Source organism: Lagopus leucura, unplaced genomic scaffold (assembly GCF_019238085.1).
Source record: "Lagopus leucura isolate 7727_CA_CO unplaced genomic scaffold, USGS_WTPT01 Super-Scaffold_100157, whole genome shotgun sequence".
Classification (NCBI taxonomy): domain Eukaryota; kingdom Metazoa; phylum Chordata; class Aves; order Galliformes; family Phasianidae; genus Lagopus; species Lagopus leucura.
The window spans coordinates 48,737,773-48,756,603 of NW_024962334.1; the positions used below are offsets into that span (position 1 = coordinate 48,737,773).

An 18,831-nucleotide genomic window follows, 5' to 3' on the forward strand; every position below is an offset into this window, starting at 1 on the left:
TGTTTACCCAAATACAGCCTGGTTGCTTTGATACTTGTTCCAAAACACCTGCAATGGAATAATTGCAACTGTTTTAGTATAACTATGCTGGCAACTTGCCTGCAAAGGAAGATACTTGTGAAAACAGTCAAACATTTTCCTCCTAGCCCAGCCTATTTCCTCCACCACAGCCTCAAATTAATCTTTTAAATAATGCTAATTGATGAAGACGTGTAGTTTGGTTATACTGTTGAGATTGGAGTCATCACTGAATATTCCAGTTTGGAAGGAATCCGTAAGGATTATCCTGGTTCTGATACAGTTCTATATAAAAATGAAAATTGTTTCCTTAGTGCTTGTTAATGTTGCTGAGAAGACTTCTGATTTCCAGCTGATGAACTGGGATGTGGATGGATGCATAAATTTCAAGTGTGTAGAGTAAGGAAATGCACAGCTCAGCAGGACAACAGATGGGTGAGCTGGAGAGGCAACGTGAAGGTAAGGAGGTGTTTGGGAGGCACTGGGACTTGCTGAGTCACTGGGAAAGGGCTCATTTCTTCTGATGGTTTAGTATTTTCTAAATACTTACATGCAATACTTTCTGCCCAGCTCCTGTCTGATCTCTCCAGATGACTGTGTGTGCTCCAGGATGTCGGCATATCTTTCAAGAGCTTCCCCACTCTCAGCAGAGAAGTTGTTCACAAACAGATGAGTACTTGATTATGATTAAATTCTATTTTATTCAATGTAAAAATCTTCAACCTTGTGTTGAAAGGTGCTGCTCATGCTGAGGAGCCAGGAAATGGTTGGCAAGCTACTGGCACTTGGTGATGTTTGGTCAGAGGAACCTGCTATGAACGTGCTTCTGAATCTGGCCTTCATGGAAATGTCACTTCTCTGGAAGCAATATCACTAGGGTGGGAAGAAAAGGCAAAGAAATAAACTCAACCACCCAAAAAACCTCTGCTCTTCGGGAATGTGTGTTTTCAGGAATGCTGGAGTATTTACAAGTGAAGCTGTAACAGAAAAAGGCAGGGATCAGAAAGAAGAAATACAAAGAAAACCCCATGGGAGACCCAGTGATTGCTTAACAGCAATGGAAACATTTTTGAGGAACAGTTTTATTTTTAGAAGTGTCTATTTTCTACAGAGAATATTATTTAGCAATGACAACTGCATTGCTCTCACTGTAAAAGAAGAAATCAGTCCAGTACCTGTGAATAGCAGCTTTTTCTTCATGAAGAAAATAGTCTGCGGAGAAAGGATGGAAGCCTGGTCACAGGTGGATCTTATATAAATACCTTCGTTCCCTTGATATCAAAGCCGAGCCATGCAACGTTCAGGAAATATTAGACAACTTTCATGAAGAGAATCATAGACTGTCCTAAGTTGGAAGGGGTCAGGTCCAACTCAGTGACATCTCATATAAACTGATGAGCCCATAGGATCACAAAATACCGTCGCTGGAACGGACTTCTGCAGTATCTGCTTCCACCCCTGCTCATAGCACAGCCAGTTTCATAGCTCAGGGTCTTGTCCACTCGTGGAGAAATTTGAGTGAACGCTACACAGCCTCTCTGAGTGCTTGTTCCAATGCTGCACCACTCTTGTAGAGAAGATATTCCCTTTTCTTCTGTCCTGTTTGGGATTTCCTTGACTTTGTAGGTTTTTCTGTGCTTTTGAGAAGTCTGGCAACATCTCCTCCAGCTCTCTCCCTACCCTCTGGCTTCTGGTATGCGTCAGTAAAGCTTAAGAGGAATGTGAGGTCATGCAATGGAAAGTAGGTAATGATGAATGTCCCTTCAAAAGTTTATCAGCTGCACTGCAGGAGCAATTTGCAGTTGTGCTCTATAGCTGTATTTATAGAAAAGCTCAAGGTTAGTCATGCTTTCACCTGGAGCCTTAAGCAGGTGCCTGGGGGAAGGAGAAGTTTGGTTTCATAGCACTTGTGAGGACAGAAGGGTTTTGTCAAATGAAATCAAACGAGCTCTGCTGTAGGCACCGATTTGTTACCGAAAATTTGACTTTTGTGCAGTCTGTCACAGCCTTGGTACATCAGATTTAGAGTTCCACAATCACAAATCTGAGAAGTCTGAAAAAATATATGAAGTTCTCAGAGGGAAAGGGTTAAAAATAATCCAGTGGACAATGACAGCATAGGAAATGGTTGTGCAGATGCAGTTCTGTGAAGGATTAGGGGATTACGGGGAGGACAAGCAGATCTGGGATCAGCAATGCCTGGCTGCTTTGAAGTAGGCAGAATGGGATGTACAAAGGGATGGAGAGCCTGCAGTAATCCTGCTCTTCCCCAGCACAGCAGTAGTGGAACTGTGCCTGGTTTTGGTCCTTACTCTTCAAGCTTAGTGGATTTAGTCCAATTAAAGGTAACAAATTGTAGAATCGTTCAGGTTGGAAAAGACCACTAAATTTCCAAGTCCAGCCCACCCCCACCATGCCCACTGACCATGTCCCTTAATGCCAGATCCCTGTGGTCCTTGAACACCTCCAGGGCTGGTGACAACACCACCTCCCTGGGCAGCCTGTGCCACTGCATCACTGCTCTTTCTGAGAAGAAATTGTTCCTACTATCCAACCTGATCACTGATCCAATCCGTGGGTCAGAACAAGAGCTGCTGAAGATGAGCGAGAATGACAGTCTGCATCTGTGTCAAGGATCCCTGCCAGAATAGAAGGGCATGGAGTGTTTGTCCTGTTCAGGGCCCGCAAGGTTAATTACAGGACAAATGGTTTAGATCTACTGCCTAGAAAGAGGTTTATGTTAAAGATGCAAAAACACTGAAAAAGATGGCTATATGAGCCTTTTATAAGCTATTTTTGGAAGCATTTAGTACTAAGCGTGTGTCACTTTTGTTTGTTCCTCATTGCCTTTCCACAGACAGATTGCCTTTTCTTCATTGTCAAGATACTTGAGTCAGTCTATAAAAGTTCCTGAGAGATGTTCTCTTGTCTTGCAGTCTCTGCCAGCACTCAGGACTGCACAAACAAGCTGCAGGGAGATGGGTGGAACCATGAGGCAAATGCTCCTGAATATACATCAAGGTGGGAGTAATTCCAACAGGGATCTTCTTCCCATTGGATAAATGTGACAATTTTTTGGAGTTAAACCCAGTGTCGGTGCTTCCTTTTCAGAGTGTAGGAAAGATTCTCCCACGCAAGGTGGTCACATATTTGTTTGACCAAAGTACGTTTAAAAGCTCTCCTTAAAACAAACACCTTTGAAATGCAACAGGTGAACCAGAGTGTTGGGTGCTGGAAGCCCTTCCAATGTTGTCTGATGTTTCTTGAGCTTTCCTGGAGGTGCCCAAGGCCGTGGATGTGGGGTCCTGGGCAGCCTAAGCTGCTGGGGAGCAACTAAAGTTGCAAGTTGTTTGTAATAAAGCTTATTGTGAGCCTTTGCCTCTGTCTCAAAGTAACGCCTGGAGAGCAGTGTGGAGTAGGACACTAGCTTAGATGATGTGAGCTAAATGTGATCCCAATAATTTCTTTGTCTTACAATAAGGATGAGTAGAGAAGGACAGCACAGTGCTATTCATGCTCTTGAACTCTTCTGATGTGTCTGACAGTTCACAAATGCTCTCCCAAAAACTGCGAGTAAACAGGTGATCACTGATGCTTCATACCAAAGCTGAGTTGCCACAGACTTTCTTTCCATTTGTTTCACCTTCTGTGCCTGATGGTGGTTGGGATCTCCAGAAGAAAGCAACTTGTATGGCTGCTATTTACGACTCTGGGTGGTTGTCCTGATGTTCCTGCACAGGCAGCTCAGGTGTCACTGTGATGAACTCTTTTAGGAGGAATATAGAAACAAGAACTAGTGGCCTGAAGTAGCTAAATACCCCTATGAATGTTTCAAAGATGGTTTGAAAACCTGTATTGCTCAAATATCCCGACCAGTGTGCAAGTTACGTCGTGTTTTCATAAATTCTCCTGGCTCTTTCAACTGGATATCACATTTCACTTCATTTGCTATTGGAAAACTTTACAAAGTATGGGAGGAAGTGTGACTTTGTTATTCAGGCTACGTGTTTTCACTCCCAGTCACGTTTGAAATTGTTTGCCCAAGTTGTGTCTAGTGAGTAAATGACTGAGACTGGAAGCAAGAAGGGACATGGAATAGAGTTAAGTAGAAGCTTACAAGGCTGCCTGCAACTGCCTTGTAATTAACCTGCAGGCACAGTGAAATCTGCAGCCGTGCTTCAAGTTCCACAGACAGCTCAAAGTCAGGGGCTCCATACTGAAAGTCAAAGTGCTTTCATAGAGTCAATGAGATCCATCACCCTGTTGACAACACCTCTATCTGCAGCAACTGATCTAGATAGAATGATTGTTGAGCAAAGCAAACACGTGCAACTGAAAAAATTACAGAGGAAGTCTTCCCTGTGGCCGTATCGTGCTCCACGAAGGACCAGCAGGTGATTAGGAACAGTAGGTGTGGATAGATCAACGGTTGGTGGTGCCAGAACCAACCTGGGGCCTTCTGCAATGAGGTAGTGGGGGATGGGGGAAGCTGTGGATTTTATCACGATTTTGTTATTTTTCACCCATGCATCCTTATCTTCAAATACAGACTGGGTGGGGAGAGAGCAGACTGGGTGGAAAACTGGAATCCTGGACTCAAAGACATTCAAGGATTCCCAGTCCAGCTGGCCTGCTGTTCATTTCCCTTCTGTTGACAAAAAAGCCTTGTGGTTTTCCAGTTTTCCTCTCCTTATCTCCTGAAACTTGGTACAGGTAGCTTATTTCTCTCTTTTTTTTTTTTTCCCCCCACAATTTCTGACTTAATGGTCTTTATAACGATACTCTGATCTGCATTGTGAACTTCATTTCTTTGTAGCGTTTTCTGGTTCAGAGTTATGAAGCTCTCCCAGTGCTGCCATAAGCCAGGATGCATCTGCTTCTTCCTGGGCTTTTTCTATCGTCGGGAAGATCTTTGGGAAGCACCATGTGAGATCTAGGTATGGTTTTTTCCCCCTCAGTCCTGCAGTTTTAGGGTCATTTTTGAGGGTTACGTGATTATATTTTGACTCGAAAGGAATGGGGAACCTGAGCAGAAACATGCCATTTCTCCATGTCACGTTGGTGAGTGATGGACTGTGGCCATGGGAAGATTTGAGAACTGTGTCCTTTCCTCTCCCTCATAAGAGTCACCAGTCAGCTGTGTCCTGTGCCTAACTTCAGTGCAGAGAAACCAGCCCTACTTGTAGCACTGGATGGCTTCAGTGTCTTTTGTTGGCCAACATCCTTGCTCATCCCATTGTGTTACGTTCATGGAATCCTTCTGATCATACTACTTTTCTTCATCACCTTCTCCTTCAGCTTTTCTTCCAGTGTAACCTCACTGGCATCCAGACCATACTGGGTTTTAGTTTTTATCCAATACAAACCTAATGTGAGACTTAACTAGAGGCTTCGAAATTAAGGTTTCTGCTATGTGCAGACCAAGGCAGAAACAGCTTCAATAACTGTACACTGATGTTGTGCAATGTTGTGCATTGTACAGCTGCCACGGTCCCCTGCCTTTGGTCCCTCTTCCTCTTTTCAGCCCCTACTTTCAACATTTCTAATAATCCCCTTTGGGATTTTCCTCTGGAAAGTGACTGAGTAAACGTTTTTCATGGCAGGTATGGGGTGGTGGTTGGGCTGCATGATCTGACTGGTCTTTTCCAACCTTGATATTGCCATGCCTCCAGCTGAGCCCTGCTCTCACACACTCAGAATGTTATCTGCTTTGTTTGCTGCCATAAATAAACGTATCTTGTAGTTCCCTCCTGATGGCCATGCGGAGGTGAAGTGGTGCAGAGGCAGCCAGCTGAGTCTGTTCTAGCTCTCAGATCAACAGTGGGACTGAGGTTAAAACTCTAAATAGCAAACTTTGATTGCAAAATCTACTTTGAGAAAATAGTTTAAAATTAGCAGTTCTACTGCTATGTAGGAAGTACGATTTTTATATCTCTGAGATGTGCAACTCAAAAGCCATTTCTGCAGTGTTCAGAGAAGATTCATGCTGCAAAAAGGAAGATATTGCTTTGTTATTGCTGCTTATTGGCCACTGTGGTTCTAAATACACCTATGATTGAGCTGGTACCTTTGAGGAAGGTGTTCAGTAGTGTGTAAATGTGGCACTGAGGGACGTGGTCCATGGGCACAGTGGGGATGGGGTGGGGTTGGACTGGGGATCTTAGAGGTCTTTTCCAACTGGACTGATTTTGTGATTCCTTTAGTGAGGAGCGGTGTCTGAAGTTGGTATCTGCCTGCCCTCAGTCCCTGTGTATTTATCCCTTGGCTGTGGGATGGATCTGAGCAGCTCTGACCCACTCTGTCCCCCCACACCACCTCTGTGCCACCCACCCCATCCACTCCCCAAACCATGCCCTTTTGCTTCTCTCCCGCAGGAAACCTAATCTCTCGGGTAAATGACACCCAGGGCTATTTTGGAGCTGTGCTGTGGGGGAAAAGCAAAGCACGTCAGCAATGTGACAGCCAGGAGGGGTGGGCAGGGGGTGGCACAGCCTAACCCTGAGCGGTGAAGGCACTGCGGGGAACTCAGGGGGACCTTGTGCCGTGCGTCCCTATCGCCGCTGGGGTTTCTGTTTTATTTTGCTGAAGGGGAAAGGGGGGAACCAAAGCCAACATGGTGTCCCCACGTCCTCTGTTCCCCTTTTCCCCCTTCCACCTTCTGTCATCTTCATAGGAAGCGGCTTTCTGTCACCCTGCCCACGGATTTTTATCTCCTCAGGCTCCAGGTAAGACCGAAACCTTCAGCTGCGGGGAGGTGTGAGATTTGGGTATTTGGGATAAAAAAAGAGAACGGTGTTTGTGGCTGTGGAAGGGGTGAGGTTGTTTCTGTGTCAGTGTTACTGCACTGGAGTGTGGTTCGTGAAGTGCGTTCGAAGATGGAGCTGAGGGTGAAGATGGTAAATCCATCCTTCAGCTGGGGGGCAAACATGGATTGCATTGCTTGCTTACTTCTGTCTGCGTCAAAAAAGAAACACAGATCAAGTTAGAGGAGAAAATAGGGGAGAGTCAGCATTAAACTTCTATTGGTTATGTTTGATGTAATTTGTCCCCAGACTTGTGATAGCAGCATGAATGAAGAGCCTGGAAAAATGAGGGAAGTGACAGCAAGAAGAGCTTTTAGGGTTTATTTGCAGGGCGCAATCCTTAGTGAGAGCTCTTTCCCTCTGAGCTCCTCGCCGGTGCTGACACCGATTCAAACCACTGCCCCCACCCTCCTCACATTTCTCCAAGTGGCTGTGATGGGCAGAGATGGAGCCCGACAGCTGAAGCTATTTCTGTCCCCACAGCTCAATGGGGTGGAGTGGCTGTTAGGACGGTGACGTCCTCATTAGAATACAGGCGCTGGAGACGGAGGATCGCGGCTCATTGAGGGAATTCTTTGTCCCTATGGCTGTTGTCATCTCGCAGCTCCCTCCCATAGGAAATACACTTTAAGTCTTCCAGCTTAATAGAAGTGAGTTTATTGCTCTGCTCATGCTGATGGGAAAGTATGTGAGAGTTGGGGGTGTTTGTTTCAGGACTGTTTTATTTAAGGATATCCACGTTAGAAGTGATATATTGCAAGGATGTGGTTGCAAGTTGTGCCAGAAGAGATTTAGATTGGATATTGGGAAGGATTTCTTCAAGGGAAGATGTTGGAATGGGCTGCTCAAGAAAGTGCTGGAGTCCCCATCCCTGGGGGTATTTAAGGAATGTACAGGGGTGACACCAGAGGACATAGTTCAGTGGTGGCACCTTGTGATCTTGAAGGTATTTTCTAATCTAGGTGATGCTGTGATTCTGTTGCAAGGGAGAGAGAAGTCTATGGAAAGGATTAATTAAGTGATATAAATCAGTGTGAGTCCACTGTGCTCCCAAACCTCCCAGGTTCACTTGCCCAAGCTCCCAGTCTTTGCTGCCTAAGCAGATGGAGGTGTTCTGCCACAGCCACTTGCATCCAGGATACGGTACAGGCAAAACCCAATTGGAAGAAATTCATGATGAATTTACTAGCATTTACATCATCCCTTTTCTGTCCCCAGAATTATATTTCTCCTCTATTTCTGTCCTTTTCACCCCTGTGAAGCAGCAATGAGCATCACCCTACACCTAAGGCCTCCCCTGTGTTGTAGACGTTACTTATGTTTGGTCAGAGCAGCCTGGGTGGCTTCAGGCTTAGAAAAACAAAAGATGCCACATAATCTGGAGTGGGGATTATTGGATTTATGTTGATTAACTCATCTATTTCACTTCAGTCTCCCATGTGTTACACCAACTGTGTAACCACCACACATTGCTTATATGACTGGAAGGTGATCTGGCTACATTGCCCAGTGGTTGCACAAACCATGTGGATGATGCTTGTTGGAATTTTCTGAAGGTTTGACTCTTTTATTTGCTACCAGTTGTTAGAAATATTCAGTGTGTTGAGAAAGGATTTATTCCAGGAGTGTGAGTTGATGCAGGTCCCTTCCTAGATACTTGCTGCGTAATTAGCCCTAATTGACTTCTGCAGGTCAAAATGGTAAAATTGTCATGAGCATAGCCAAATTTTGCTCAGGTTGCTCATGTTGAGCACCACATGTTAGCAAATAGCCACTTAGGAAGCTTCCCTTAACCTCTCCAGTAGGTTTTAGCCAACAGAGGCAACACGGAGCACAAGTAAGCCCTACCCTGAGTTGAGACAGAAGCTTACTGCAGTAGGCTTAGTTTATTGCACAGACTTCTCTGTGTCTACATCTCCTACAGCACACCTATCCTCCAGCCACCACAGCAAGCTCTTCCACTGCTCATCCTGTGACCTTTGGATGTGCCAGATCTGCTGTCCCTCACTGCAGTGGAATTCAGAGTAGGCCAAGCTCAGCTCTGCATTCAGCTCCTCAGTGACAGATCCCATTCCTGCTCTGATCAAGCAGGCGCCAGAGGAATGCCGTCATCTCAGATCAGTCTATCTGTGCAAATCTCTGTGTGCACCTCGTTTGGAGACATAATGGGCACGGAGCACTGGCTGTGCTGCTGTGCCTTTCATCTGTGAAGCACCACTGTAATGGTTCATAGGTGTGCATTGCTCTGACACCACTGAGCTTGCAACTGACACTGCACTCATGCTGTTTGCTTTCTAACCTCTGTTCCCTGAGAGCTTGTTAGAAGCAATAAGGCAGTGAGATTACTGCCCAGTAGCACTTAAAACATCAAAGGAAATCTGCACTGTCCGTTTTATGACCCATCAGCTTTCCATCCCACCCACAGAGCAGTTTGCTCTGATTTTTAGATGGAAAAACACAGGCAGATATATCATGTAAACTGCATAAATACCATCACTGCCTTGATTTTTATCTGAAGCTTTATGTTTTAATGATATTCTTTGAAAGGTTTGGGGCTCAGAAACAGGAGCTTCCCTAATTATGTTGCCCCTTATCTCAGGAGAGGATGGATAGCAAGGCTGTAGAAGTAAGTCCAGGAAACATGAACTCTACAGCAGGCATGGCACAGGTCTTAATGTGGTTTCTGGAGAACCTCTGTGCTTTTGGTCTGCATTAAGACTTCAGCATTTGTTTGGCTTTAGGCAGATGTTAGAGTCGCAGAATCATTCAGGTTGGCAAAGACCTCTGATATTTCCAACCCCAACCCATCCCTCAGTGCCACATCTCCACGGTTGTGGAACCCTGACTGTGTGCATGGCTGTCTGTTGTTTCCTGGGCAGTGATTTGATTTCATTTGCATTATCTGACACATGAAAAAGTGGAAAAATTGAATGGATAAAGGCACAGGCCAAATTTGCTCCCAGTACTTTGCTCCCAGTATGCTCAGAAATACATGTGAATGTGATCTCTGTTGCAAATGGTGCATCACAGTAGGATTATGAAGTGAAACGTGGCACTGGTAGATGTCTAAGATTAATTGGAAGGAGCATTTGCACTGATGAGGTTTACTCATGTTTTGTTGCCCTATGATTACGAAGAGATCAGTCCTCACGTTTGCAGAGGGTCAATATTGGCACTGGAGTTTGTGTGTGCCTGTAAGGAGTCTCCATTAGTGTATTTGCTTAATAAACTTCTTATAATGTTACACTCTAGAAAAATCAACTCTTGGCCTTACAGCAATATGCCCACAAGGCTCTGTGCTCCGTCCTGCTCCTCATCCATTTCTCAGTCTAACAATGGGAAATGGTTTTTCTCCTATTTGAATGTACAAATGTGTTTTTATTAGTCCAGCCTACCGAAGGAATAAGGAATCATAGAATCATCAAGGTTGGAAACACCATTTTGGGGGTTTTTCTTTGCTCTTTGTGATATCATGGGTTTGAAGCTGGAATGGAGTTGGTGTCTGAAGGATGAAACAGGGCAATGCCTTCCAAAGACAGAGCCAAACAATTCGATGCTACGATGCAGCCTGAAATTCAGCCTAATGGGCAGGGAAGGTTGGTGCATGGGTTCCAAGCCTGTGTTTTAATTTATTCTTTGTTACTGAAGTAAATGCTACTGCTTGATTCTCCAGAGATGAACTTCAATCCCAGCATCTCAGCACCCTCAATTAGAATTCTACTGCCTCAAATGAGCACAAGGCCCTGATCATCAGTCAGTTGACCTCAGTGGAAATTTCCACTGACTTCAGTGTACTTTGGCTCCAGCCCAATGCCTGTGTCTGCATCTTCCATTCATGCAGCTTCTCTGCTTGCAGCCTTGCAAATGTTTATGAGAAATATACTTTAAAGCTCAAGCGAGGACAGAGGTTGGATGCAGTTGGAGGGAATAGGAAGTGCAAACAGGTTCACAGATTTCTGGAGCAGTCTGTGATACCATCTTCAATAGTAGCAGTGATTCATATGAATACCATCCTGGATTTTTGTGCCCCCACTTTCCCATTCTTCAATTTTAATGTCAGTTTGTGCCTTCCAGCCTCCACCAGAGTAAATGGAATGAAAAATAATTTGCTATTAATGTCATGCCTGATTTGTTGTATACAGATGGTTGGACTAGATGATCTGAATGGTTTTTTCCAACCTCAGTGTGATTCTAGGTAAGTACTTTGTCATACATGCTGAGTGTGAGCCCATCACTGTTTTGACATGAAGAAGAAATGGGAGCAAAACCAAGGCATGGGGAAATGAGCAGCTTCCCCAAGGTCGTGGTGCAGGTGAGCAGCCCAGCCACCTCCCACCCACTCTGCCAGGAGGGGGGAAAACCTGGTGAATCCTCTGCCTGAATTGTGGCTGAAGCAACCAAGCAGGTTTTTGGCTTGTTCTCACTGCTTTCTGCTGGAGGTTGGAGGGGAAAGTGGTAAGGTCATCTGCCATTGGGTGAGAGAGGGGGTGGATGTGTAGCCAGCAGGGAAGCCAGGCTGCCATAGGATTAAGCAGGATATTTCTGTTGTGGTGACTGGTTATTATTTCCTTTGAGCTCCTCCCAGCACAGTGCCTGGTGGCTTTCACTGTATGTGGCACTTTGAAGGTGAAAGAGCACAGAGGTGAGAGCTCTGCAGACCCTCTGAATCATTCCTATGGCTCAGGAGGTGCAAGTTGCTAATGCAGAAGTGTCTGGCATTGCGCACATGGAGACAGGGAGTGATTAGGGGAGAAACTGTGCTCAGGAGCAGGGCTCTCAGAGAGGCTCAGAGCTGGGGTTTGCTCTCCTTACAGAGCTCTATTCTGGTGTCTAATCCTTTTTCCAGGCACAGTTAGCTGCTGCGCTTAGGTTTCTGGTGCCTTTAGCTGTGCTTTGCTCATCCAAGAAGTGCTTGTGCAGAGAGCAGGGCTGCTCCTGAGGGATTAGAAGTAGTTTCACTCCAGCAGAAGGCAAAGAATATCCAGGAGTCGTGAGGGAACAGAGTAAGTTTGTGTGCCATGCAAAGTTCAGGTGACTCAAAATGCTGTGCTCTGCTGTGATGTTCTCCAGCTGCACAGGAATGGATGGGCTCTGTGAACAGTGAGTGCCACGGATTGCTTCTGGCTTTCTCAGCATGCAGGGGCGCCAGAATTGCTGTTAGCTTCAGTTTTGAACACTGCTGCCCCTGGAAGTGCTCAAGAACTGTGGGGATACGACGCTGATGGGCATGTTTTAGTGGACATGGTGGGGATGGGTTAACAGTTGGGCACAGATGGGCACAAAGAAGGTATTTTGATTGTTAGACCCATCACTCAGAATTTCATGTCTTTATGACCACAAAACCAGCCTATATGTTATATAGCACTAGCACTGATCTTTTTCTTAGTGCCATCATGCTGTTTCTGTATGAACTGTCTGAAGACTTGCACTTTACCCAGTGACTTCAGTGGGAAAATGGGCTGCTTTCTCAGCAGATTCACATCACTCAGTTTGAACGTAAGAAGTATGCAACCCCTAATAAAAAGGACAGTGGAAATGTACTCCAATCAGATTGTTCTGGATGACAAATGTCCTGATAACATGAAAGTGCAGCAGTTGTTTGCTTGTACCATCAAATCTGCTTGCTTGTGACATTTTTCTTTCTCATCCTTTAGGTAACCAAGATGGATTACAGCTCATTCAGTGGAGTCCCCCGCTTCCTGACCCGGCCGAAGGCATTTATAGTGTCCGTGGGGAAGGATGCCACACTGAGCTGCCAAATCATTGGAAACCCCATCCCAGTTGTGAGCTGGGAAAAGGACAAACTTCCCATCCGGTCTGGGGGAAGGTTTAAAACCACAGAAGATGGGGACCTCTATCAGCTGACAATCTATGATCTGAGCCTGGAGGACAGCGGCCAATACATCTGCCGTGCCAAGAACACCATCGGGGAAGCTTTCGCAGCTGTTAGCATCAAAGTCGGAGAGGAGACCACGGTCACGGAGTCGGCCCCATATTTCATCCAGAAACCTTCCTCCATCAAAGTAACTTTGGGAGAGGATGCCATGTTCAAATGCAGAGTCCAAGGCAGCCCTCCCCTCTCTGTGAACTGGGAGAAAGATGGCAGACACCTGAGGAACCGGGCTGACGCTGGCCGCTTCCAGATAGAGTCAGCTGGGGAGTCCAACGCTCTCACCATTCAGTGTGCCCGGCTGGGGGACAGTGGCACATACACATGTCGGGCTGAGAATCCCATCGGCTCTGCCAGTGCTTCCGCAGCGCTGGTTGTGGAATCGCAGGGCTCTTCCAACCCGGGCAGCCATTTCGATACCAGCTGTGGCAAAACCTCCTCTTTGTTGTCTCACCTGCAAAAGAGGCGGGAGGAGATCAGGAAGATGGACGTTTCCTACGGGGCTCTCGATGCCACATCGGCCCAGTCTTACTCCAAAACAGAAGGGCTGTCTGGCATCGGTTACAGCCTCTCCCGGGATTACGAGCGGGCAGCCGGGCTCACCACCAAAGGCGCTCGCAATGCCATGTTTGGGACGCTGACCCGCACCTGCAGTGTGACGGAAGGGAAGCACGCCAAGCTGAGCTGCTACGTGACTGGGGAGCCTAAGCCGGAGATCGTGTGGAAGAAGGACAACGAGGTCATTGTGGAAGGGCGGAGGCACGTCATCTATGAGGATGATCAGGAGAACTTTGTGCTGAAGATCCTCTACTGCAAGCAAGTGGACAATGGGCTGTACACCTGCACGGCCTCCAACCTGGCAGGGCAGACCTACAGCTCTGTGTTGGTCACTGTCAAAGGTGAGCGCTTCCACCTGCTCCTGCAAGTGGGAAGGTGATGCTTCTAGCTTGGTGTGAAAGTGGGCAAAGCTTCTGCCACCAAACTGCAGGAAGAGAGCATGGGTTGGACATAAAAACCCCTGCAGATTGAAATGGGGTTATAGCACTGCAACAGGTGACCTGGGGAGGGGGAGTCTCATCACTGAAGGCCTTTAGGATGCACCGTAAACAGGCTTCAGTCAGGAATGGCTGATGTTTCAGGGTGGGTATTAAGAAAAACTGCTTCTCCTAATGAGTGGTTGGGCATTGGAACAGGCTGTGCAGGGAGGTGGTGGAGTCACTGTTCCTGGAGGTGTTCAAGAACAGGTGTTGCCTTGAGTGGCAAGGATTAGTGGGCATGGTGGTGATGGGTTAATGGTTAGACAAGATGATCTTAGTAGTCTTATCCAACCTTAATGAACTGGCACGCTGTGGGCCAGCTGGGATGGACTAGATCTTTATTATAACACCTGGAGAGATGGGAGCTTTAATGTGAGAGATCAACCACCATCCTCTGATTCCAGTGAGTGCCAAAGCCCCATCTTCCCCTCCAGGTTTTAATCATATCTGGGTTTAAATTCACCACCAGGCTCAATCACACCACACTCCTAATCTCACCACATGCCATCAAACAGAAGTAGAAGTAGTTCTCCCAGAACTCCACCAACACCAGGATGCCTCTGCTTGCAGCGTTTGGGGGGTGATGAATTTGCCTTCAAAGCATCCCTCAGCACTGCTGCAGATCAGATCAAGCTCTTCAGAACATAAACAAATGTGATGCACGTTTTCACAAAGGAAATTGTGTATTTTCAAACTTCTATTTCGCAAGGCTTCAGCAAGCAGTATGAAACCCAGGCAGCACCTATAAATTGATTCTCAGATGTAAAAAAAAACAAACTAAAAAAAACAACAACAAAAAAAAAACCCCTTTTGCATGGCAAAATTGACTCTTTGAAATGAAAGCAAAATGTGTCAGAAATTCAAGGAAGTGCCTGCATTCCATACTGGTCTGTAAGACATACTGGCCATTTAGTTTTGTGGCTTTCCTCTTCTGGACATTTCTTCATTCTCACTGTCTTTCCCAGCAGTGACTCATGCCCTGTGTCCATCAGTGACACTCAATCCATGCAGCTCGCTGGCACCAGTCCCACTCACTGCCATCCTGTGGAGGTGCTGAGTGGTGTAGAAAGGAGCATTTGGCTCTTCCTAAAGCTGTGATCACTGTATGAGATGGGATTCAAAGGAGAAGACCAAGCCAGGCTCTGGGGTGGCTGCACTTGTTGAGCATGGCTCCAGCTCCGTTCCTCATCTAGTGTCTGTCTGGCTCTGAAAAGCACTGCCCCATGTTTGTTTGATAATTCCCAAGGGGTGCAGCCTGTTCCAAAGCAGACAAAGTATGCGAAGCAGCAGGCCTGGGAGCAAGCACCATGGCAAAGTGCTATTCATCAATGTCCATTGTCAAGAGATGTGAGTCAGAGGGCTCAAGTGGAAATGTTTGTGGTCTGTTTCTTTGTGATACTATACCATGTAGGGCTTTCTGACCAGGCCAAGGCAACCATGGAAAATCTACTTGTGTTGGTTATAATTAGGCCCTGAATAATGGCTCTCCTTTGTGTCACAAGAAGTCCTCATCCATTCAAAGACAGCTCAGGATGATGTAGCAATGAAGGGAGCTTTTAATTTCATCCTTTATGTGCAACTGATGATGCCATTAGCTCATCTGAGGTCATGTTTTGAGGGATAGATCATCTTGCCCCACAATCCTCTCTTTGCTCAGTTGTGCAGAAGAGGCTGAATGATGTGACTGCATTGGACTGTGTGCAGATAACAGAGTATTTAGGGAGCTTGTGATGTTGCTTCCTCCGTGCTTACCCATAGGCACAGATAGATACAGATCCACAGATAGTTGTGGATGCCCCATCCCTGCAGGCATTCAAGGCCAGGCTGGATGTGGCTCTGGGCAGCCTGGGCTGCTGGTTGGAGACCCTGCACACAGCAGGGGATTGGAACTGGATGAGCACTGAGGTCTTTTTCAACCCAGATGACTCTATGACACCTGGGTAGGAAAGCTTCACGGGTCTAACTGCAATTTGGGCACTCTGGTTCATGTACAACACATAATTTCAACACGAGAATTTGAGTGACAATATTTGTGGGTGTTTAAAATATAGCATGAAGAAAAACTACCTAGGCCAGCATCCTGTCTCCAAAGTATCTAATGGCAGCATAGCAGGCCAAAGGACACAGCCTCTAGCTTGCCTTTTACATGTTTTCAGTCTAGATCCTAAACCCAACACATGTGTAAGCCAGGCCCATGCCTTAAGTATTGAACTGAAAGAAAAAAAGTTTGTTTTTTTTTAACTGTTCCTAGATGGGATGTACTGAATTAAATAGAAGTCCCAAGGAAGAGGTTACAATGAAGAGAGTCTCTTTCACAATTAAGGAAAACCAAGAGTTGATTACTCTTATCCAGTGATGTTGGTTTCTCATATCTAGAGCAGGGATAAAATCACAAGCCACGCACTGAAATGTGAGCTGTAAAAGCAGTCAATAAACTTTTCCCAAGGAAAGTTCCCCTCTTTAACAAACCAAAGAGCAGAGATGATGGGAGATACATGAATGGATTACTTGAATTTCCTGAAGGCTTTGAAGATGTCCCTGAGCCACATGTAAAGTCAATAAGAATAGTGTACAGGTCTCTATCCTTGGGCCTGGACCAAGCAATATTTGAGTAAAGGAATTTGGGGCTGAGTCTCTGAATGCTCAGTAAGTAGTTCAGTAATCAGATACTGGACAGAAAGGTTAAAGGTTGCTTAACCAGCAAGGTCAAGGCTGGAAAAACAGATTGGTGCCAAAGCCACTTCTTTCTGCCTCTGATACAAAATGATGTTGGATGACTGCTGGAGTGATCTGAGATCTGAAAGAGAACGGCAACGTGAGAAATATGGAGGCACAAAGGCAATTTGGGAAGCAGAGGAAGTGCAGGCAGGTGAAAGCCCAGGTTGAGAAGGCCAGTGTACATTGGGAAGGTTAAGGGGACTTTAGCTTCTTTGCAGGCTGCACCTATTCTTAGCAAAATATGTTAGCAGGACCTGTATTTAAAACATAACATCACCTCATTGCCATGCTGGTTGGTAGGGACCAAGCAAGAGCCTATGATGCTGGAGACGTGTTTTCAAGACAAGCAGCCAAATTCATAGCTGCTTTAAGCTCTTGCAGTTCTAACTAACTCCATGAGCTGCTCTTGCTCCATGCTCCCTCAGGGCTCTGCTTTGCTTCTTTCCATTTCACATTTTTCCCAGTAGACTGAATTTCGTAGATCTCATATTTTCCCTTCTATAGAAATGCTTTTATTGCCCTCGTACGCTTTAGTGAGCATAGCTGCTTTGGCTAAAAACAGACAGAAAAAAAGTGCAGTAAAAAACTGTGGAGAAATCATCATTTAAAAGAAATTCATACTGACAGTAGAAATGAATTCCAGTGACCTCTCAGGGCACTCTGTGTGAAGGAAATGAGTTGTGCTGGGAGCTGAGATGATGTAAGGACAAAGTAGAACTGGTGCCCAAATTCAGAGCACGGAGCTTGCATGGAAGGAAATGCTTCTAGAGGAAGCTTGGTTTGAAGTTATTGCAAAGACTTTGTTTCATTCTTTTGGTGGCACTTATATCAAACAGATGTGGTTGAGGTGAGAATTATGTTGCTCGTGACCTCAGATGAGCACACTTTCTGCTTATCTTCTAAGGATGTTTTTTAGGTATTCTGAACATTTTGGATAATCACAGAATCATAGAATGACCTGGGTTGCAAAGGAGCACAGTGCTCATCCAGTTCCAACCCCCTGCTATGTGCAGGGTCACCAACCACCAGATCAGGCTGCCCAGAGCCACATCCAGCCTGGCCTTGAATGCCTGCAGGGATGGGGCATCCACAGCCTCCTTGGGCAAAAGGAGGAAACCAGCTGCTTGTCAGATGGCTGTATCTTCCATATTGGAATCATACTTAGGAAGACCTTACAATGAGAGTTACCTTGTGGAAGAGTAATAGATGACAAACAGCCATTTAGAACTGGGCAGCTGGTATTTATGGAGTCTGACAGATGGAATGTAATGCCAGTATCTGCAGCACCCCTTCCTGAAATGCCTCTGGTAGTTACAGCACAGAATGATTCTGAACTCTGTTGGGTGCTGTAGGGAGGGTTCCAACATTGGAGAATTTGCCCAATCTGATGGACTGTAGCCCCATATGATGTGAGAGAAGATAATGTAGAGGTCTGTGCTCCACTCATTATCCTGACCAGTGCATGAATGCGTTTAGTTATTTTCCTAGTTAATGTAGTTAAGTAGAAAATACACTAAAAGTCCTTTTCATGTAAATATTGCCCAAATTAACCTCTTTTGCCTGGTGGCTGACCAGGCATGTTAGACTACATAAGCAAGATGAAGATATGTTCAGGAATTAAAAAGGTGGTGGATTTCAGAGCCTCTCTCACACATCTCCAAAGCAGGAAAAAGCAACGGGCTGGGAAAACAGCAGTCTTTAATTTAATTTGTCAGCTGCTGTCTCCCTGAAGCCTCATTCAGAGCAAAATAAGATGTGTGCATATGTCAAAACAGTGGAAGCAAATTTGTTTTCAGATGATGTCTGTGACTGCTCAGCAGCTGAAAAGAGAGAGGTGTTAATGACATGGCTTAAGTATGGAAACAAGCCTGTGTACTTCTCAGGTGTGCCTCATATTTCCTTCTGGCCCTTGGGCACATCACTCTGCTCTCACAGTCAGCTCCAAGGTGCCTCTTATCTCACATGGCTGCATTGCAACCACTTCTTCAATGCTGGCGTTGTTCTGATAAATGCATTCTTGACGTCGTCCTCTTGCTTGGTCCCCTGACAAGAGCATTGCATCCACTTAATTCCCCCTGACCACATGGGTGCTTTCAGATGTGAGACACAGGAGTCCAAGCTGCCTTTTGGGTAGAGAGAAAGAGGTAATTAATATGGGGAAAGGGCTGTGCTGCCATAGCTGAAGACTTTGAGGAAAGACTTTGACTTGCCTTGAAATGAGGCACATTAAGCCAAAAGGCATGTCCTCCTTGCTTAGGTATTGTACAGGTTTCCAATGAAGTTTCAGCTCCAGAATAACAACCTAAACAGTATTTAGCATCAGTGTCTCCTACTCCTTTCCTAGTGATGGGGCAGGAGGGACAGA

The 18,831-nt window shown here is 45.8% G+C and overlaps 1 protein-coding gene across 31 annotated transcripts in view; it reads left to right on the plus strand.

Moving 5' to 3' along the window:
* Positions 1 to 6,516: 6,516 nt before the first annotated feature.
* Positions 6,517 to 18,831, plus strand: part of OBSCN (obscurin, cytoskeletal calmodulin and titin-interacting RhoGEF) — a 176,423-nt gene continuing 164,108 nt past the window's right edge. For all 31 annotated transcript variants that reach the window (XM_042888385.1, XM_042888386.1, XM_042888391.1 and 28 more), the window contains exons 1-2: positions 6,517 to 6,743; positions 12,476 to 13,610. In XM_042888385.1, the coding sequence (XP_042744319.1) occupies positions 12,485 to 13,610 (1,126 nt within the window). In that variant the 5' untranslated portion in view covers positions 6,517 to 6,743; positions 12,476 to 12,484. The remainder of the gene's footprint in view (positions 6,744 to 12,475; positions 13,611 to 18,831) is intronic.